This window comes from Lygodium microphyllum, chromosome 25, assembly GCF_053477565.2.
Source record: "Lygodium microphyllum isolate KBCC chromosome 25, Lygodium_microphyllum_v1.1.10, whole genome shotgun sequence".
Lineage (NCBI taxonomy): Eukaryota > Viridiplantae > Streptophyta > Polypodiopsida > Schizaeales > Lygodiaceae > Lygodium > Lygodium microphyllum.
The window spans coordinates 114,747,661-114,770,848 of NC_141159.1; the positions used below are offsets into that span (position 1 = coordinate 114,747,661).

General features: G+C 44.3%; 1 protein-coding gene across 1 annotated transcript in view; it reads left to right on the forward strand.

Annotated features, from left to right (window-relative positions):
* The window catches only part of LOC148014646 (plasma membrane, autoregulation-binding site, misato segment II, myosin-like, tubulin/FtsZ protein), a 119,729-nt gene that overhangs the window by 74,961 nt on the left and 21,580 nt on the right, over positions 1–23,188 (forward strand). Inside the window, exons 5-7 of the mRNA XM_087666477.1 lie at positions 12,185–12,566; positions 12,655–12,904; positions 13,008–13,244. Coding sequence (XP_087522603.1) covers positions 12,185–12,566; positions 12,655–12,904; positions 13,008–13,244 — 869 coding nt within the window. The remainder of the gene's footprint in view (positions 1–12,184; positions 12,567–12,654; positions 12,905–13,007; positions 13,245–23,188) is intronic.

Genomic DNA, 23,188 nt, shown 5'->3' on the forward strand with positions numbered 1-23,188 from the left:
ATGGCTGCATCAGCTTCTCTTCAACACTTGCTGGGTTAATTGGATGAAGTCATGTTGATACTGATCTCTAAGCCCATATAATAGATGCAGCAAATTTGGCCTCAAAATTGTTCCCAAGCCCTGTAGCTTGGATATGCTGAAATAGCTAGTGTGTGCTAGGCTGCCATGGCTCTTCATGAGCAGGAACAATGGTCTCTAATCTCCATGATAGTTGCTTCTTCCATGGCTCCTCACCTGGGAGCAGGTCCCTCTCCCATCAATGCTCTACTTTGACAATCTGGGTCAATAACCCCCAAACCACCCCTGGATCTAGGCTGGATGATAACATCCCAAGCTACCTTAGCCCTCGTAGGACTAAGGTAGCTTACATGGCAGCCTAGGTATCTCACAGAAGTGCCATGGGGGACCCAAGTGAAACTCACATGTGGTTTCCAGTCTATTTGTCGAGTATCGCAAACCCAAAATCCATAGGATTGGTGCCAGTTAATAGGAGCTCCTGAGGCTCTGCAGAAGACCTCCATTGCAGCCACAAAGGCCCTAAAATTCTCCTCCTCCCCATCCAAGTAAACAGATGTTTATCTGCAAACTCTACATCCAACAACTGTTAGAGATATCATCATCCCCTGCATTCATTAGAGATGGGCGTGTTACATGCATTTCTTGTCAGTCTGGGCATCCTAGAGTAGTCACTTGCAGTTGTGGTTATCACAGCAGGTTTCCCGCACATGTGAGCAGTCGGGCCAGCCAAGACCAGTCAGCAGCATTAGCCTTGTGTGATGGTCAGCAGGTGATGCATTTATGATGGCAGTTGTCACTTTTCTCATAGCAGTCGGCAGCTTTTTATCACATGTGCAGCTGCATTTTATGGCTTTGCTTTTTCAGCCTATTTATACCTTCCCCCCATCCCACACTTTAGCATATCAGATCGCAGATCTTCAAGATCAGCGCATGGAGATTGGTGCAGACTTCGAGATTCACAGCAGGGTTAGATCGTCGAGGTGGAGATACATAGACATACACACTTTGCCCGTGTACATATTTGCTTCCCTTATTCAACATTCCTTCATTGCAGATCTTTCGTGTTCTTTTGTGTGTGTCTCTCTCTCTCTCTCTCTCTCTCTCCATGTTCACGCTATCTCTTAGTCTTGGTCACATGCTTCCGCACCTCTGCACTTTGACATGATATTAGAGTAACATAGAAGGATTGATTGATCCGTGGCAGACCTGAAGGGGAGATTTTAGTGTGACACAAGGCTACGTTTTCAGTATTTGAAGGCGAGTGGGAGGGCTGCACATTGACAGAAGGATGAGGTGAGCACAGGTGTGTGAGAAAAGAGTCAACTTGCGGAATTTGCTCATTTTTGTTGTTTTTGAAGGAAGAAGGTTGCATTTTCAATTTGCCTTGGCAGATTTTACCTTTTCATTGTCCCCGGCGGGTAAAGAAGGTGTGGGATGAACATAGAAGAGTCCTAGCAAGCTACATTTGCATATTCAGAGGGGGCTACTTTTGTGTTTTTGTAGGATTATAGGTGAAGATGTCTTTTGAGGCTGACACAAAGTTTCAAGTGATCATGGACCGGACATCCTACTGGCTCTTCCATCGGATCAAAAGTTCGATGGTGAGAACTACCGCATTTGGCGCGTTATGATGCTTGCCATATTGGAGTCCTACGATTTGGCGGAGCTTGTGACGGAGGCTATCGACTGCCCTTCATTGAGAGACGAGTTCAAACTTTCTACAGTAGACCGTTTAGAGTTGGCCAAGGTTTAGACACATTGGGATAAACTGAATGATTGCATCCTTTCGTTTCTCTTTCTTTCATGCACTATAGCCGTGATTGCCCATATAGAGCACCTGATGGTGGCTAGGGAGATATTGTTGGAGCTTGATTAGATGTATAACAAAATGACTGTTATGAAACATCTCTTTGGAGGTACAGAGATGAGGACCTTGAGTGCCAACAAATCTTTTATGGAGCAGTATGTGAACAAGTTAAGGCAGCTTATAGATGCAGGTGCAAAACACGAGGAAGGTGATTACTTCCGAATACATGGCGATAAAGCTCCTTTTGCAGTTACTGCCTAGATTCAATGCATTTTACTCCACTTAGATTGCTTTAGGGTGGTCAAAGACTCTTCGTTGGGAAGTGTTGGTTTCTATGGTTTTAGACTAGTAGAAGCAATTGAAAGAACAAAATGCGTCCAAATCGGAGGCATTGAGAGGTTAGTCCTCTTAGAAGAAGGGGAAGCACTAAAAGAAGAAAGAGGACAAATCAAAGAAGGACAAAGAAAAGGATTCCACTTGTCACATTTGTGGCAAGACAAGTCATAGAAGAAGGATTGCCTCGACAAGGAGAAGAAAAAGTCTTCAAAGGATTTAGGAGCGGTAGTTGCTCTGTCATTAGTTGCCTTCCTCCACTTGGAGGTGATTGAGGCATCTATCCCTAGGGCTTCTGATGTTACATTGACAGCAAGATGACATAGGGTTATTTTCTGAAGCTGAAGTTGGAGGCTTTCTCCAACTTTACGAATTGGTTGTTTTTTGAGGAGAACTGATTGAGACGGAAGCTAAAGACCTTATGATCAGATAAGGGCGGAGAATTTGTTTCTAAGGAGCTTGCTCGTTTTTGTGTAGATCGTGGTATGCACTGGGAGTTTGTCAATACAAACACCCCTTAGGAGAATGGCATATTGGAGTGAAAGATTCGTAGTGTGATCGAGATGGCCCGTACCATTAGGGAGCACTGTTGAACACCTCAGTGCCTATGGGCTATGGCTGTGGCTATTGCAATTCACATCCTTAATTGGTCCCTTGCATTCGCTGTTGTTGGTATGACTCCATATGAGGCGTACTTTGAGTCTAAGCCAGATGTTTCTTATTTCAAGGTTTTTGGGTATGATGCCTATGTTCACATCCCTAAGACACAATGTGACGAATTTGAAGCGGCTTCCAAAAGATAGGTGTTTATGGGCTATAGCTCACAGTCTCAAGACTACCGATTGTATGATCCTGTTAAACGGGATGTCTACATGAGTCCTGATGTTTGGTTTGTGGAAGTTTCAGCCTCAGAGGGGGGTGAGGAACATCCTGTTCTTGGAGATGTTGATGATAGCTGGGCGCCAATGACTGTTCCTTTGGAGCCTGTGCTTAATTCTCAGCCATAGGATTCACCGATTGCTCCCTTGCCATCGGTGGACCTTCCAGAAACTTCAGCAAATGGAGAGCGATGAGGGGAGAGCCGGCCTCCTTCTCGTTGGGCTTGTGATACTCTTCATGATGCAAGGATTGAGGGGGTCCTTAAGGAGTGGTAGCTATAGGATGGTCTGTGGTGTTCTCAGAGGAACCAAGTACACCGGACCGAGCTTGTTTACACTAATTACTATTTGATGACTCTTGTCATGTAGCAAGATCGGGAGGCCACCTCCATGAATGAGGCTTTACAACATGATCATTGGCGGCAAGCGATGGAGCAGGAGCTGGAGTCAAATGAGAGGAATGGCACTTGGTATCTTGTGTCGAAGCCTCCTCATAAGAAGATCATCGGAGTCAAATGGGTCTTCAAGACCAAGTACGGCAGTGATGGTATGTTGGACAAGCACAAGATCCACCTTGTTGCTAAAGGTTTTGCACAATGCCCAAGCATTGATTTCCATGATACTTTTGCGCCTACAGCTTGGATGGCTACTATTCGCGTTATTCTTGCCGTGGCTAGCCATAGGAGATGGCCGGTCTATCAACTGGATATAAAGTTTGCCTTCTTGAATGGGGAGCTGAAGGAGGAGATCTATGTTGAGCAGCCTCTAGGTTTCGGTTCTTCTGATGGTAGGGTGCACAAGTTGAGGAAGGCTCTCTATGGCCTTAAGCAGGATCCTTGTGCTTGGAATGAGAAGATTGACTCATTCCTCTAGGAGACTTTGGGATTTCGGCGTTCTACAGCCGATTCCCAGTTGTATGTACACACCTCAAGTGGAGGTCGTGTGTTGTTTGTCCTCTATGTGGATGACTTGATTGTGACAGGTGACCATACTCCGATGGTTGAGTAGATGAAGGTAGCACTTCATGAGAAGTTTGACATGACAGATATGGGCCTTCTTCACTTCTTACTAGGTCATGAGATTTATCAGACTTCGAGAGGGATCTTTATTTCCTAGTAGTTGTATGTCCAGGAACTCTTGACTACGTGTGAGATGGAGGGATGCAAGTCTCTTATGAATTCTATGGATTCGAATCGGAAGGCTATGGCCATTCCGATTCTCCTTTGGCAGATGCTACCTGTTGTAGGTAGTTGGTTGGTTCCTTGATCTAGCTTCTTAATACTCGTGTTGACTTATGTTATGTTGTAGGTGTACTGGCTGGGTTCATGAGTGAATCCAAGATGGTGCGTTGGCAGGCTGCTCAGCGGATTTTGCGGTTCCTACAAGGGACTCCTGATCTTGGGATCTATTATTCCGCTGGTACAAGTGCTACAAACTTGGAACTTAGAGGATGGAGTGATTCAGATTGGACTGGCGATGTGGATTGTCGGAGGTCCATGACAGGTTATTGCTTTATCTTGGGCAGTGGTACTGTTTCATGGAGTAGCAAGAAGCAACCCATGGTTGCCCTCTCTTCGATTGAGGTAGAGTATTGGGCTGCGTCTTCTACTACATGTGAGACAATGTGGCTTCACAAGCTCTTGGAGTAGCTTGGCTGCCCGCAGAGAGGTCCTAGTGTTCTGCAATGCGACAATGAGAGTTGTATTTCCTTGGCCAGGTGTCTCGTGTTTCATGCTTGGACGAAGCATATTGAGATCCAGTACCATTTCATTTGGGAGAAGATTTTGGATGAGACCATTTCCTTGGTCTTTTGCAAGATAGAGGACAATCTTGCAGACTTGTTTACCAAGGCGCTTCCCCAAGCTTTACTTCGACAACACTCCAGATTCCTTAGCCTTCTATTGTGTCCATGATTTGAGAGGGGGTGTTAGAGCTGGATAGTTGGACATTCCTTGGAGGGGCGTAGCAGTAGAAGTAGGTGACACATGGCACACGACAATAGTTTTTAAGGTTGGATAGGCTGGTTTGACAGTATTGCGATAGGTCGGCTGCATTTAATGCGTCGACATGGTATTTTGTGCCATTTTCTGTTGGCCTATTTATTAGCCCTGCCTTTTTGCAGTCCCTTACAGTTGTGCACTCAGATTTTAGGCTATAGACTATGGAGACTACCCTTGGGGTTGACGGAGACTAAGATCTTCGAGGTGGAGACATACGTAGACATTCTCTCTGCACCCGTGTATATTTCTGCATCCTTATATAGCATTCTTCACTACAAATTTCGCGTTTCACTATCTCTGTCTCTCTCTCTCTCCTCTCTCTGTTCACTCTTTGTCTTGGTCATTCACTTTCGCATTGCTTCCCTTTGACACCTAGCTCCTAAGATCTATTAGACTCGGAGGGGCATTTTCATCTCCCAACAATGGTATGTATAGGAGCTGTTGACTACGTTTTAGATGGAGGGATGCAAGCCCATTTCGATTCCTATGGATCCGAATTGGAAAGCCACAACCCATGCAAATTCTTCTTTGGCAGATGCTACTTGCTATCAACAGTTGATTGGGCCTTTGATTTGGCTCCTCAACACTCATATTGACTTGTGTTTTGTTGTGGTTTTGCCGGCAAGGTTCATGAGTGAACCCAAGATGGTGCATTGGCAAGCTACTCACAGGGTTTTGCGGTTCTTGAGGGGGACCCCCGATCTAGGGATCTATTATCTAGCAGGTGTAGATGGTTCGGATCTTCTACATACAGGTTGCAGTGATTGAGATTGGGTTGGAGATGTGGACCACAGGAGGTCCACGATAGGTTATTGCTTTACCTTGGGTGCTGGTGCTATTTCATGGAGTAGAAAGATGCAGCTTGCGGTTGCCCTATCTTTGACTAAGGCGGAGCATCGGACAATGTCTTGTACCACATATGAGACAATGTGGCTTTGGAGGTTAGAGGAGCTTGGCTGCCCGTAGATAGGTCTTTCTACTCTTCAGTGCGACAATGAGAGTTGCATTGCTTTGGCATAGAACCCTGTGCTCCATGCTCAGATAAAGTACATTGAGATACAATACCATTTCATTTGGGAGAAGCTTTTGGATGAGAATATCGATGTGGTGTATTGTGAGACGGAGGACAATCTTACAAACTTGTTTATGGAGGCGCTTCCACAAGTTTTACTTTGGTAGCATTCCAGATTCCTTAGCCTTATGCTGCATCCAGGATTTGAGAGGGGGTGTTAGAGACATGGTGTAATATCCTTCCCCCTTAAAATTAATCGAAAAATCCCCTGTCTCCGCCCCCCCCGCCCCTCCCCCCCCCCCCGGGTTGTCACCGACAACAGGTGGCGAGGAGGGGGGAAGGGAAAGGACGAAGAGAAGGAAGCTGATGATGTGGCAGAGAGAGAGGGAGACAATGGCGCCAACACTAATGATGTGGAGGAGATGATGATGACGGCAACGAAGGAGTTGAAGTGTAAGATGATGGTGGGATGGCAGAAGAGGATGACGATCAGTTGACGATGAGATCGAAAGAGGAAGGGGCACATGTGTGCCACCTCACTTCCCCCTCCCCCCGCACCCCCCACCCATCATGAGCAAAGGGGAAGAGGAGGCCTTGAAGTGCTCGACATGCTAAGAGAGAGAGATAGAGGGAGGAGAGGAGGCCTCGATATGCTGATAGGGAGGGAAAGAGGGAGGTGAGAAGAGAGAGAAGAAGAAAAAGGAGAGGTGAGAAGAGAGAGAAGAAGAAGAGGAAGAAAAAAGAGAGGTAAGGAGAGAGAGAGAGAGAGAGAGAGAGAGAGAGAGAGAGAGAGAGAGAGAGAGAGAGAGAGAGAGAGAGTCCTTCAACCTCCTTTTCCCCTGCGTAGAGGGTGTCTATACGCATTCTTTCGTTCCCCGTTGCTTGCGAATCCGTATCCCGTTTCCGCAAGATTATCCTTCAATCGCAAGCTCATTTCGCTCCCCAATTGGCCCCCACTAATCGAGTACAAGGCGTGGATGTCTTGTGTAATTCACGTCTAAGGGAGACGAAGATCGAGAATGGCCCCTAGGCGGAAAATGTCGTGTGCGGATGGCAACCCCGCAACGAAAGCCTCGAGCGAGGACATCACTGCCCATTCAACTGCGGTATCGATCGTAAGTAACGTATTTCCAAATTGATGAATGCTTGCTTTGATTCTCGCATGAAGTTCGTTAGGCTCCATATATACTACACGAGAATAGGTCTTCAAAAAGGATAAATTTCATTTCACATATTTGAAAGGTGGAGTTTACAAAGTGCATCTAGATGCTATGCGACAAATCCATACGTAGTATGAATGACATACAAGGTTCCAAGGTGTTGTTGACTCTCTTTTCTGGAAAATAATAGTTAAGTATTTTACCAAACTGAAAGTACATTGAGCTTGCACGCTTGATTGATCACATGGTAAGTAATCTGTCCTAGAGGTAATTCAATCTCGAAACTCTAATGCGTAGTTAATACAAACAACAATCATAAGGATTAGAATTAAGAGACCTTGAGACCCGTCCAATAGCGACTATGTTTATCAATTCTATTCGGGGTTGGGCTAGATGCAACAACAACTCTAGGGCAAGGGAAGAGCTCAAGGATTAGGAAACCCTAAGTCGAAGGAAAGACCGATGCTTTTGTACTTGTTGGGAAGAAGGTTGGGTTATCGATCAATGTAAGTGATTAATAGAACTTATGTCTTGTTTAGTGTTTGAAACCTTAATATACGCCTTAGTCGAAAGAAGGGTGTGTTAAGTAAATTTTACATAGAACCGCTCTTGGTCCCAAGGGGGAGAGCAAATGTGCAAAGGAAATGTTATCGCGTCTATTACTGCAATGTTTGGAAAAGAATACCATTGTTTTTGTGATTGATCGAATAACGTCCTAAATGCTTGTGCATTAAACTAATTGTGGGATGTGATTTGAATGATTATTCCAAGTGTTTGTGTTTGATGGTAAATGCATGGTTTCAATGTTGACAAGTTGCCATGGGGAATAAAAGAATGTTTTCTTGGAAGATGATATTAGGGTGATTGCCTTGATTGTGCTTGATTCTTAATTGGATTAATAAAGGAAGGATATTTTGCGTGGGTGGGTCATCTTGAAGGTCGCGCCACGTTTCAATCGGAGAGGGCATTGCTCGATTCATGGGCCGAAGGTCGAGTAGTGAAAATACCATCCACGAAAATTGTCTCTCACTCCTAGATCGCTTGGGGTCAGTGGAGCTTTGGACACCTCTTGTCGAGTTCGGGACGGAGGTGGAGACTATCGTGAGCCCAACGTCTGTGGTGTTGGAAGATCCTATTCTAGATAAAGGATGGAATTTGTGGTGCCATGTGATTTGAACCAGTTACTTCTGCAGGGCAGAAGGGGTACTTCTATTGCACAAAAGGGGATACATAATTTCTCCTGTATGGGCAGGAGACAAAGATTAACTTGAAGATAAGTTAAGGAACTTGTTTGTTAAAAGGACTGCTTGCTTTGTTTTTGTGTTGTGCCATAAATTATGCAAATGAACCCTGTTTTCTGAAAGGTTTAATTAAGGAAGCTGATTTTGAATGTCACACATAAACGTGATAGGACCTAATTAGAAAACTAAAGCTATCAAGGGAAGCGGGTGGGCAGAACACTGACGGGTCTGTCCTACGGTAGGGTGGTCCCAGAGAACTGGGAGGCTTCTGACAAGGTTTTACGGTTGTTCGACCTTTAGGTATTGCTAGGTTAAAACTTGATTCATACCGTTTTAGGGGACCGGAATGAGACTATGTCCTACGGGCAAAGAGGTTGAGCGTTGCATGCCTCTCGTTTCCCATTCTCTTTGAACCAAGTGCGGCGTGGATTTGCTTCGGCTTTGGTGTCTCTGCGTAAAGTAGGATATGCAAGACCTGACGCCAGAATGCTGTTAGGAGACCTTGACCACTGGGAACCGGGATTTCAAGTCGATCCTAGTGGGTTCAGCTGCGAACGTTTTGTTGTAAGGCGGACTCGGGAAACCCTAGACGACAAACCCCGTGACATTTCATGGGAGTGATGGGCGGCGTTGCTTAGACTTGTCTCTTGATGGACCGCTAAAAACGTGCCTAGACAGTCGATAGGTGGGCATGCTACACATGGCCATCCCTTGGACAAGCATTCATTAGAGATGGGCAGGTTCCATGCATATCTTGTTAGTCTAGGCATTCTGGGACAGCCGCTTGCTGTTGTGCACTCTCGTAAGGCAGTTTGGATAGGTACCCAATTGTGGGCAGGCAAGAGGTACCATGTGGTATGTCTGATAGGTTATTGTGGCAGGTTTCTCACACATGTGAGTAGTTGGACCAGCCAGGATCAGCTGGCAACATTTGCTATGTGTAATGTTATGAGGACATGTATTTTTGAAGCCTCACTTAACATGTGGATTAATTTTTAATCACATGGTTAAGAAAATGTTGCACATGTGAGGTATAACTGGGGTTAGAGTAAATTTACGAGCCTGGGATCCGAGGAAATCACGGGATGTCAAAGGTAAAAGTTGCTATAAGTTATGTTGCACAGGTACTTGATGGTATCTGGTGCCAGTTGTTGGCCTAGGTCATTCATTTGGCCTTAAGTGTTAGTTGGTGATACTAGAGAAGTGGCATTTAATGGCCCTTAACGCTAATCTAATGATCAAAGATGGCGCAGAGACACTCGGGAATGGAAGTTGCTTGGCCAATTTAATTATTGGCCAGTCAAATTATTTTTTAGGGCGCTAAAATAATTATTAGATTAATTTTCACTATTTAAAGACTGAAAATTAATATTTAATTATGGACAATTCTGGAAAAACCATTTGGGAAGGCTGTCACTTGTCAAAAATGCCCATGCAAGACTGAAAAACGTCTTTAGAGGCTGGAGAGAGGCATTTTTAGTGTATTCAGACTGCAAGAGAGAGGGAGGAGAGGCCGTTGGTCTAATTTGCAGCCATTGGAGGACTTACACGACAAAACTTTGAATTTTCTCTTTCTACAACTTTCTCTCTCATTTCCCAGCCGTTTCACAGCCTTGCTCCAAAGATCTCAGCATTTGGATCCTTGGAGGTTGAGAAATTGCAAATTTCTATGTTGTAAATCCCAATTTATAGTAGAAATTAGGGTTTAGCAGCAGCCTTGGGAAGCGTGCCAGAAATTGGAAGCTCCAAGACTTGGATTCAACAGGGCTGAAGGTGAATTTCAGCTAAATTTAGGTGGAGGACTAGCTAGCCATTGAGTTTGGGGCATTTCTATCGTCTATGAAGTGGGTGAAGGCCAATTAAGTGCCCAAATCAGGGTGCAAATCAGATTGAAGACTTGCTCGTCACTTTGGACAGCAAGGGGAGTTTGGATTGCGAAGGGGATCGGGAGAATCCCATTGTAAATCAACTTTTTCTTCAATAAAGCTAAAGAAATACCGAAAGGGGCGCCAATTTTGGGGCCAATTGGGTGTGCATTGTCAATTAGTAGGTAAATTTGTATTTTCAGATTTGCATTAATTGTTTGCTGCTGTAATTAAGTTGTAATCAGGGATTTACCACCCTATCTGAGGAGGAAGGCTGGTTACATGTGATGGTCAGCAGGCAATGCATTTATGATGGCAGTCGTTACTTTTCTCATAGTAGGCGGCAGTTTTTTTTATCACATGTGGGTAGTCGGCTGCATTTAATGCAGCCGACTTGCACTTTATGGCTTTGATTTTTCAGCCTATTTATTCCTGGCCCCCAGCCCATACTTTAGCATATCAGATTGCATATTGCAGGCTCAGCGTGTGGAGATTGGTGCAGACTGAGAGATTCACAGCAGGGTGAGATTGTCAAGGTGGAGATATGCAGACATACGCATTGCACCCATGTACATATGTGCTTCCCTTATTGAGGATTCCTTTATTGTAGATCTTCTGTGTTCTTTTGTCTCTTTCTCTCTCTCTCTCTTCTCTTCATGTTCACTCTATCTCTTAGTCTCAGTCATGCGCTTTGCACCACTACACTTTGACAACAACTCAAACTCTGGAATGGGGAGTCTGATGCCTTGAATACTTGTATTTCTATCCCTAAAAAAGGAGCTCATAGCCGCTGCAACAAATAAGAAAAGGAGAGGTGCAAGGGGGTATCCTTGTCTCACTAACATCTGAATACTGAATCTGGCACCTGTGGTCCCACCAATGAGGACCTTGCTGTGAGCTGATGAATATAGAACCGATATACCTTTGATCCACCGCTCCGGGAAATCCATCCTCAACATGGTGCCCTCTAGAAATTCCCAATCAACTCTATCATAGGGCTTCTTGAAATCGAGAAGCAAAACAATGAGATTTTGTCCCCTGGATCGTGCGTGAGTTGTGGATTCCGAGAAGGTGAAAATATTGTCAAGGATGCTATGCTCTTGAACAAAACCAGTCTGGGTAGGGTGAATGAGGTCTGGCATCAAGAGAGAGAGTTTGAGGCTGATCATTTTGGCTAGGATTTTATATGCCGTTCCAAGCAAAGTGATTGGTCTCCACTGGGTGATCTCCAGTTTGTCTCACATGTGCAGCATCTTTATTTTGACCATTAAATATCAAAACAACAGTAGGAGTACAAACACATAAGGACCTTGAATCTTCTGTCAGCAATTATGCTAGGGAGATAACATTGGGCTTTCTTTGCCAAGCAAGTCTGCTGTCCCTTGTAATATAATGGCATGCTGTAAAACATAGTGTATGCAACCTTATCTGCATATGGCAAGTTGCAGGAGACGGTAAGATTTGAGGCAGGAAGGTTCATTTTTTGAGAACTGACATAGTTGTACTTATGGCCCTTGTTCTGGATCTGTGTAGTTATGGCCCTCTCACAGTAGATTGGACGTCTTATGATCATTCTGTCATTGTGCTTGATGTTATGTAGGTTTCCCTGTTAATTGAACAGTTGAATTGTAGCACTTAAAGAAAGCTTTATAACCTGGGTTGCATTGTCCCAGCCTTATAGCCAGGTGGAATATAGACCTTGACAATTTAGTTTTGTAACTTCAAAAATAAATGGGACGTTAAGGTGAGCGCAAGACATCTATATGTTATAGTAAGGTTTTGTATGCTTTTGTGAGCTTTGGAGGGTTTATTTGTTGTCAAAAAAAATCCCATATGGAAGTGAGATGCTTGGATCTGTTGGTTGTAACAGGAAAGGAAAAATATCCAAGCATACAGCCGATCCAGTCCCCAAGAATAAATTTCTTCAAAGTCTTGAGGATGAGGAAGTTGAGAAGCAGCAGGGGGGATTGGGTGAGCCACTGAGTAGTATGGAACACAAGGACTTAGAAAAAATCACGAGGAGCAGATTTGAAGAAAACATCATTCAAAACCTGGAGGAGAATGTTTCCTTCTGGACAGACTATTCCAAGGTTCATTTCCATCCCTCAAGCCTTTATGAAATTGAAGGTTTATGGCAGGGGATCTCTCCATTTGATGACTTTGGGAGTGGTAGAGGGATCTTGACACGTTCCTCAAAAGAAGATATTCATGACAGATTACGCCTTCTCATTGAGGAATCTGACCATATGCAGGTAATGTAGTGAAGATTGTAGATATCTTCATTAGTCTAGAACAATAGGACAATAGTTGATTTAAATTTCATCACAAATGATAATGCAGGGACTGCAAACTATTGTGGATGATTCAAATGGCTTTGCAGGACTATCATTAGATATTCTTGAATCTGTTGTGGATGAGTATGACAAAACCCCGGTCATGATTTTTACTGTGAGGCCCCCATCCAGTTTTGTGAAGCCAAGGAATAAGTATGCTTTCACTCTAAGGGAACTTCATGATGCTGTCTCATTCAGTGAGCTGACTTGTCTCAATCAATTCATGATTCCCATGGGGATACCCAGCTTTTCCAAAGGTTATTAGACTGTTCCCATAACAAATGTGATGAGCTGTATCTGCAGCTGCTTATTGTCCTTACCCTAGGTTGTACCCATCTGATATCTCTCTCTTTGATACAGGCAAACTATCAAGATTTTTGCAGATAAATGAGGGGAAAAGTTTTCACACTAGTGCAATTTATGGAGCGGCTTTCAGCTGCATCACGCTTCCATTGCGCTTGAAATCCTCACAGCAAAGTGTTCCCACTGTGGGTTTGGGAAGCATTGATATGGGAAGTCTAATATATCTGCTATCAGGCCAAACTGGAAGGCAGGTTTCTGTTCTGGATCTGGCATTGCCAGGACATATGGTACCAGGTAATTATCTTGATTTCTGCAAAGAGTGCTATTTTTGAATTGCATTTTGGCGATGACATTCTAGCACGGATGGTCCATCCCTCACATGATTGTTGAATTCGCCTGAAATACTATCACTTCATGAGAGAAATCTGTTTTGGCATGTCGATTCTTCTCCCATTGGTGTTCCTTGCTTATTGTGCTGCCAAAAACATTGATTGATATGCAAATAACATGCCAAGGTGACATTTTGGCAGTTATTTAAGTGTGTATATGCCGCTCACAAAAATTAATGGTCCTCCAAATTCCTGGCTTCACATGCTATGGATGCTCCAACAGCACATCACCGATTTCTGGACAACCAACCTATTTAACATTTATTTTGGTGCTAGATGAGGAGACCAGTATTGTGAAGATGGGAAGCCAAGGTACCTACTAATGACTTTATCAGCAAGCAGTGGGATGCTTGATTTAGTTGTGCAATACATGGCTGGATATTTAATGTGTGGTCATCTTTGAGAAGATTCATGCATAATCCAGATACTCGCATTGGCAGTAAAAAATGAGCCTTTTGTTACTTAAAAGTGTTAGTAGTATAGTGAGCTCATGAGTGAGTTTGGAATGTGATTCAGTGGGCCAAACATTTTAGATGATTTTTGGCATTTTTTTAGTGGTCATTATTATGAGATTTATGGCATTTATCGCTGGCTGACCAGCATTAAATTCTGGCGGACTTGATGCATTTATTGCATTATTTTTGGCCTATTTATTTGGCTTCCTCTTGTGAAGAAATACCCTAATACAGAAACACAAATAACACCGTATGACAAAGCACAGATTGATAGAAGAACACGGTTAGGGTTAGGGTAACTTAGAGACAGTGAACACAGAGAATGAATGAAATGATATGACTATTGATTATACAATACTCATGCAACAAACACACTATGCAATGAATGAATATTATACCTCGAACTCCTCTATCTCAAGGATCAAGGCAGGGATAATGAGCTAGAGAGTGTGTCGTACTCCAAACAGATCCTGAATCACATAGCAAGCTAGCCTCCGAGTGTTGAACACCAGCAAATGCAGCCAAGGAAGGTTGAATCTGATGCAAACGGCAGTGCAAGAGAGAGAAAGACTAAAGCGCAGGTGAGAAGAGAGAAAACAGTGAATGTAGTTGGGAGGAGATAGAAAACAGTAGCGACAGGCTGAGAAGAGAGAAAATCTGCAAGGTGGCAATTGGGGCCTGCAAACACAGCAGTATTTTGACATGGTAAGCTATATGACAGTTGGACGACGGACAATAGCAGTTGTCTAGTTGGAAACAACAGCTAAATAATGATGGAGGGTTGGAAATAGACGTCAGATGAGTGAAGACTGCAATGGATAGCTTGGACTGCGATGTCCTTCACGAACGGGGTGTGGACAACAAACTAAAACCACTTGAAACTTGCAAAAACGAGATTAAGGCTAAACAGAGGGCAGTGTACTTATTTATAGAAAGATTGAGTCATTCCAAGTGGTTTTGTGCTTATGGAATATAGACACTCTCTAGGAACGCATTTCTTTTCAAATAAACAATGTTTCTTTCTTAGTTAAGTATGTTTTGCAACGACTCCACGAGAAGTAGGCTAGCCAAGCGCTTTTTTTCTTTATCTTTTATCCCAATACATCCCATCCCAAAGCAACCAAAGCATCGGACAAAGGGTGTGTGTCGGCTGCCCAATGGCCTACTAAGACTAAAAAGGCGATGGTAATCTTACCAAGGGGCCCAAGTGATCACCCTAAAGAGGCCAAGGCATCGGGCAAAGGATACATGTCAGTTGCCCAGTGGTCTACCAAGTCTTGCAAAGGTGGATGGAATCAGCTATGGACTTTAAAAAAAAAAAGGGCTTTGTAGTTGTGATAGATTTAACATCAAGTGAGGGTTTTAAATCAGTTTTCGCCCTATTGAGTATCCGTGCCCCAAACAGGAGAGTAATAAGGAATGGTTAGATCCAAGACCTTCACAAAACAAGCGTACTATCCCTATCAATATTAGGTGTCGGTGAAGAAGGAAAATGACTAAGGTGTTGGTGACACAAATATAACAAAGATGTGAAGCAAGCAAGACAAGCTAAGCAAGCAAGCAAGCTAGGGGGAACTGCCTTGGAGATTGCCATGTGCAATGCCATGGATATGGTGGATTCAGAGTCAGCCACTTCAAAAGACCGAGAAGGGATAAATGTGTATAGATGCATATTTACATAAACAGAATGCCAATGCATGGGATAATGCAAAGGGAGATGCAAGATGCCATGCTTATGTAAAATGCAATGCAACGGTGCCACTTGGACAGTGTCCTTGCAGGGGAATTGTTTACTTGCCCAAGTGTCCTTTTACAATCATTTCATCTTGATAGTGTGGATGAAGTTACAAATGTCCATAATTACAATGCAAAAGAATAGATGAATGTCTAAAAACTGTAAGTATCATCACTGTCACTATCAAGAGAAATAGCCACTTTCTCTCAAACTAGAAGGGAAAGCAAGAGGGAAGCACTCGCTTCCCATCAAATTGAAGAAGTAGAGGAGGGTGTACCCAAGCCAATCTTGGGTAGAATATAGTAAGAACCGGCGAGTTGATCGCTTTGGTCAAAATGTCAGTAAATTTGTTTGATGAAGGCACAAACTTTAGGCGGATAGTGCCTAGCTTAACCTACTCTCTAAAAAAGTGGAGGTGGACTCCTATATGTTGCATCTGTGGTGTGATGATCGGATTGCCAGTAAAGGGCAATGGCACTCTGGTTGTCGCAGTAGATAATGGTGGGAGAGTCACAAGGAAAGTGGAGCACCGCTAGTAAGCTCCTCAGGTAGATGGTCTCGATGGTGCCATCGAAGAGAGCCCTATACTTGGCCTCGGCCAATGGAAGCTGCCACTATCTCTTGCTTCGGACCAAGAAATGGAAGCCGTGTCCAAGGTGAAGAGGTAGCCGCCATGGGAATGCCGGGTGTCAGGATCTCCTGTCCAATCAGAATTAGTGTACCCTTGCAAAAATAAACTAGAACCATAAGTGAGGCCATAAGAATAAGTATATCGTAAATAACACAACACATGAAGACATGTAATCTAATGTGACATCCTAGGTGTTGTGAAATATTGACTGAGAATGTTGATTGAGTAAGCTAAGTCTGGCCTAGTATGAATTAACAAAAAAAGTTTCCCTACAATAGACCTATATATATGCGCATCAAAGGACTGACCTAGGGTATCCTTGGACAAGTGGACAGTAGGATCAAGAGGCGTGGCCATTGGTTGTGTGTTTGATCCGTAGTGAATTGTTCCACGAGCTGAAGTGCGTACTTTTGCTGTGACACAAAAATACAATCCACAGATCAAACTATCTCCATCCCTAAGAAGTAAGACAACAAACCGAGGTCTGTCATCTCAAATGTAGCACTAAGCTTTGCCTTGTTTCCGCTATGGCAGCAGAATCTGAGCTTGTGATAAGTAAGTCATCAACGTACAATAGGATATAGTTGATCCCCTCTGCAGTAGATCGAACATATAAGTTCAGGTCATAAGGGATAGAATGGTATCCGTGAGTAAGTAAGAACATGTTCATCCTATGGAACCAAGACCGTGGTGGCTGCTTTAGCCCATAAAGAGCTTTCTGTAAGCAAAATATCTTATCCCTCAGGTTCGTAGCAGGAAATGTGGATGGCTGCTCCACATAGACTTCCTCCTCCAGATAACCATTCAGGAAGGCACTCTTGATATCCATTTGATGTATCAGCCAACCGTGTTGAGCGGCTAGCTCAAGTAATAACCGAAAAGATGTCAACTGCGCAGTAGGTGTGAAGGTCTCTTCATAATCAATACCATGATTCTGTCAAAACCCTTGCAGGACAAGGCAAGCCTGGTACTTGTCTAAAGTCCCATTAGCATTTAGCTTGGTCCTAAAAATCCACTTCGTTCTGATGACTTTCTTGTGGCTCGGACGATCCACCAATGTCCAAGTCTCATTTCGGTCAATACTCTCTAGCTCCTTCTCCATGGTCTCTCGCCATTGAGGGTATTGAAGAGCCTCTTGCCATGTATCCGGCTTAGAATGTGCTATGTAATCAGCTATAAACAACAACGCAAATGATGCTTGAGGTGCAAGCCGGCAGATCTTCTAGCTCTCTTTGGAGTGGAATCTAGTGGTAAGATCCGTGAATCCCACATGGTTTGTTGGTACTAGTGAGGTAATGGGTCTCACGGAGGGGGCCTTGGAGTTGACGAATTTGTAGGTAGGTCAAGAGCAGATAGTAGACCAAGCTCAATAGGCACGATCTCCAATGATGTTGAAGGAGGAATCGGATTGAAATCCGGTGCAGAGGACTGCACGATATCCCTCTCGTCAAAGATGACGTTCCTCCTAACGATCACCTTGTTCTTTCGAGGATCAAACAAACGGTAGGCTTTCACTTCGGAGAAATATTCGACAAAGATAAGAAGATCAGCTGGAGAAGTGAGCTTTTCTATTTTATCATCAAGCGTGTGTGTGTATGCACGATACCTGAAGACTCTAAAGTGGGATGTGATAGGCCGAGAGCCAAAGAATGTCTTGTACAAGGTCTTTTGAGGAAGAGGTACAGTTGGGCACTGGTTGAAGATGTATGCCGCACTGTTAGCAACCTCAACCCAAAGGCGCTCAAGGAGATTTGTTGCGAACAGCATAGAGAGATGCCATGCTGTTGTAGAAACTCGGAAAACTCATGGGAGATGAACTCACCGCGGCTATCACTCTTCATATAACCAACACGATGATCCGTCCGGTTATGAACCGGTAGCACCCAAGCAGAGAAATATGTGAAAGCATTGGACTTATGCTTGAGGAAGTACAGCCACATGTATTTCGAATGATCATCCACTATCAAAAAGTACATTGCGCCGTTTAAGGCGGCAGTGGATGTTGGCCCACAAAGATCAACGTGAATCAATCTAAGAGACATCTTAGCTCTATATGTAGACTACTAAGAGAATGGGGTACGATGCTAATTTCTGAGCTGACATGCTTTATAGACATCTCAAGCTAGCTTCAAGCAAAGAAGGCCCTCAACCATCTCACAAAGAGACAACTCATAAAGAGATGCCAAAGATGCTCATTGTCCGTAGACTCCGGAGATGTGGCTAATGCCTGGAAGCTATGGAACACGGAGCCCTCGGCTATTGGCTGGGTGAGAAAATGGGTCATGTGGTATAGGCCATTAGGCTATGCCTCATTGCGAGCAATCACTAAACTAGTCTGAGAGTCAAGGACCTCGATTGTGGTCGTTGTAAAGAAAATTGCTCACCTCAACCGGCAAAGCTGTTGAACAAACAACAAGTCCACCCCAAGCTGAGGGACATGGTATATTGTCAGATGGGAGAGGATCGAGGTGCAGCTGAAGTGCAGTAGACAGTGTGAGAGTGAGAGACAGAGTTGAGCACGATACCCAATGCAATAGTACTGAATGAAGTGTTAGCTGAAAGTACAAATGATAACCCTTATACCTTAGGGTTATAAGGGGCTGTTCACACCCGAACACAGTAAGTGCCCGTAAGTGTGCACCACAAGCACATACAAAATAGTACACATAATCTGGGGGAAAAAACCTCTCCTACCGAGAGTAAAAAGTGCCCCAGTGTCCTAGTGATCACCCGCACACTCCCATATGAGCGTAAGCGTAAGTAAGGCGTGTGAGATACCCAACAAACCCCCCTGGAGTGAAGAGTGATCAAGTGTACAAGGATCATCCGCCACCAAAGGGCGTCAAATTCAAAGCATCGCGAAATGCTTCAAATTTGTCTCGTGGAAGAGCTTTGGTGAAGATGTCTGCCACATTGCTGGTGGTAGGGCAGTAGACAAGGTTGATATCACCTGCATGTAGCCTCTCTCTGACAAAGTGGTAGTGAATCTCTATGTGTTTCGTGCGAGCATGAAACACAGGGTTCCGTGCCACTGCAATGGCACTCTGACTGTCAGTATATAAAGGAGTAGGCTCCGTAACAGATACATCCAAATCAGCAAGTAAGCGTCTAAGCCATACGCACTCAACTGCAGTAGTGAAGGCTGCCTTGTACTCAGCTTCACATGACGACGTGGCAACAGTGGATTGTTTCTTGCTAAGCCAAGAAATGCATGACGAGCCAAGAAAGAAACAATTGCCACTAGTGGAGTGACGAGTATCAAAATCACCAGCCCAATCAGAGTCACTGTAAGCATGTAACTGCAGTGGTCCCCCCTTGGCATAAAGCAATCCAAGAGCTCTAGTACCCTGCAAGTAACGAAACACACGCTTCACAGCTTGCCAATGCGACATATGAGGCTGATGCATGTACCTGCTCAAAACTGAAACGGCAAACTGTATGTCTGGCCGAGTGTGGCATAGATAGATGAGACATCCCACTGCTGGAGCATAAGTATGGATATCAAACAAATCACTGTCATCATGTAATGACAGTTTGAGCCCAGGTTCCATGGGTGTACAAACTGGCTTGCAATCCTGTAAGCCAAACTTCTCAAGAAGTTGCCCAATGTACCTTGACTGACATAATCCAATGCCTCTAGCATCATGTACAAACTGGATGCCCAAGTAATAGTGCAAAATACCGAAGTCAGACATGTCAAAAGTTTGCTGTAAATTATTTTTGAATGCTGAAATCTGATCAGCACGTGTTCCAGTGAGCAAAAGGTCGTCTACATATAGACACAAAATCAGCATGGATCCCCCCTCTTTATGTACATAAAGGGTAGACTCAGATGGGCTGTTTACAAACCCCTGACTAAGCAAGAAGGCATCTATCTTTGCGTACCAAGCTCGTGGAGCTTGTTTCAAACCATATAGAGCTTTTTTCAGCTTGCATACTAAATTTTCTGAGCCTTCAACTGCAAAACCAATGGGCTGCTGTACATACACTTCTTCCTGAAGTTCCCCATGTAAGAATGCAGTCTTTATATCCAGCTGATGCACTTTCCAACCAAAATGTGCAGCCAAGGCAATCATAGACCGAATGGTCGTCATACGGGAGGTAGGAGCAAAGGTCTCCTCATAGTCAATGCCCTTTTTCTGTGCGTAGCCTTTAGCTACCAGCCGTGCCTTGTACTTATCTATGGATCCATCTGCATTCCTTTTCAATTTGTAGACCCATTTCGTACCAATGGCACGCTTGCCAACTGGCAAAGACACCAAATCCCAAGTATGATTCTTATGAATAGAATCCAATTCAGCTTGCATGGCTGCCATCCAATGCACACTATGTCGTGCATCCTCAAAACATTCAGGCTCCTCATTATCATGAGTACATGCTGCCATAACAAACTCCATGGAATGTGCAGAATCATGCAGTCGAGTTTGCCTTCGAGTACGACCAGCCAAGGGTGTTTCCAAATGACTATCTCTCATAGTCTGCGTGTACCATCTAGGCACCTGTCTTGCTTCCTGACTGTGTACAAGTTCCTGCTGAATTTCAGTTTCAGCAATGTGCTGATTTACTGCATGTTCCATAGGAGCAGCTGGCTGAACATTAGGTTCATTTGCTGAAGTACCAGCTGAATCACCAAATGTGATGGGCAGCAGCCCTTCAAAGACATCACGGGCAGCCTGATATGTATCAAAACCAGCCAAGGATAATTCTGATTTTTCATCAAATACAACATCCCTGCTGACAAAAACCTTCTTGGTCACGGGATCATAGAGTCTGTAGCCTTTGCTTTCGCTGCTATATCCCATAAAGATGCATTTTACAGCCTTGTTGTCCAACTTCTTTCGAAGTACCTGTGGAATATGGGCATATGCAAGACACCCAAAAGTACGGAAGTGGCCAACAGAAGGTTTGCGGCTGTGCCAAGCCTCAAAAGGTGTGACGGTTTTCAAGGCCTTGGTAGGGCATCTGTTCAAAATGTGGCAAGCGCTCATGACGGCTTCCATCCAAAAACTATGAGGCAAACTCTTTGCCTTCAGCATACATCTGGCCATCTCCATGAGTGACCGATTTTTCCTCTCTGCTATCCCATTCTGCTGTGGAGTATATGCAGTAGTGTACTGATGGATAATGCCCTTCTGCTGCAAATAAGAATTCAGCATAGAGGACATGTATTCCCCCCCTCGGTCCGAACGGAGAGTCTTAATCTTGCAACCAGACTGAGTTTCCACAAGTGCACTGAAAGCCAAAAATGCATCATACACTTCTGACTTCTTTTTCAAGCAGTAGACCCAGCAAAAACGTGTAAAGTCATCAATAAATGTTACAAAATAGTAACAACCACCCAATGACTGTGTCTGCATGGGCCCACAAACATCCGAATGCACAAGCTGCAATCTGGCTGTTGCTCTAAAAGCAACATCACGGGGAAAAGAGAAACGATGCATTTTCCCCAAAATGCAACCCTCGCATAAATGCTCAGGAGGTCTCTCCAAGAGAGGTAATCCATCCAACATCTGAGTACGCTGTAATAGCATCAAGCTGCCATAGTTTACATGCCCCAAACGAGCATGCCATAACTCTGCCTCTAACATAGCAGGAGTAAGAGTGGATGTCAAATATGCAGACTGATCTACCGAAAGAGCATCCAACTCATATAACCCATGACACAGAGAACCTGTCAAGACCAATGTCATGTGTTCCTTGTCACGGACCATGCAACGGTCATCATCAAAGGTGACCTGCAAACCACAACGTGCCATAGAAGAAATGGAAAGCAGATTCTTCTTAATGCCAGGCACATACAAAGCATCCTGTAGGCGGAGAATTGAGCCATCAATGGCTGTAAGCTGAATCTCCCCAATACCACGAACAGGGTATGATGCATTATTAGCACACTGAACAGACTTCCCAACGGGAGGTGCACCAAGAGAAGCAAACAAATCTCTACGAGATGTGATATGCCGTGAAGCACCACTGTCAAAGAACCAAGTGTCAGCATCTTCTGTAGAGCTAAATGCTCTATCAGCCCAAGAGACATCATAACTGCAAGTGTAAAAACAATAGTCCCTGTCTGCAACAAAGGACGCGGACTCACTAGCAGTGGAAGGAGCTGCAGAAACAGACATCCCTGACTCCTTCTTCTTCTCTTTGGCGATGCGCTTCCTGCACTCAGTGATATAGTGGCCAGGCTTCTTGCAGTAATGGCATTTTCCTTTCTTGGCTTGCGTGCCCCCCTGTTTCTGACTTGTCTGTGAAGTGCTACTACTACCAGAACTCTGCGAAGCATTTTTCCCTTGGCTGTTTTTACCCTTCTGCCTTGACATAAAAGCCTGCTCAGAGGCTATACCATCCACACCACTGTTCCGTCTAGTTTGCTCCTCCTCTAGAAGCAAACTGACAAGCTGAATGAAAGTGATGGGCTCTTTCGAAATCCTCATAGTGAGGTTCAAGGCAGTATGAAAAGCCAAGTAAGAGGGAGGCAGTGAATTCAATGTCGTAGAAAGCAGCTGCGCATCTGAGTAGTACTCATCCACATTCATGAGTTGCTCCCGCAAGTCCTGAATTTTGTTGAGATGATCCTGCATAGAATCACCCTCATTCATCTTTAGAGTCTCTAGCTCTTTCTTCAAGAAAGAGATGCGAGTCTCATTCTTTCCTGCAAACATCTGCTCCAATGTCAACCAAGCTTCTTGTGAAGAAGCTGCTGAACGAATATGAGGAATGATAGAACGCTTAACTGCCAATGCAATCAGCGACATAGCCTGTGCATCCCGTGTATCCCAAGCTTTCTGAGCTGCAGTTCTTGGGGGAAGTGGCTGAGCGGGCTGAGGTGGAGGGGGCTGAGGTTGCCCTCTTGCACGTCCTCCTGGAGGAGGAGTAGCGGGAGCCACAACTCCCGGTCGTGCTTTCTCTCCACTGATATAATCCCACAAATTTTTTGCCACTAATACATTCTTCATCATGAAAGACCAAAGGGAATAATTGTTCCCATCCAATCGGTCTTCCTTGGACACATAGGTGAATACATCTCC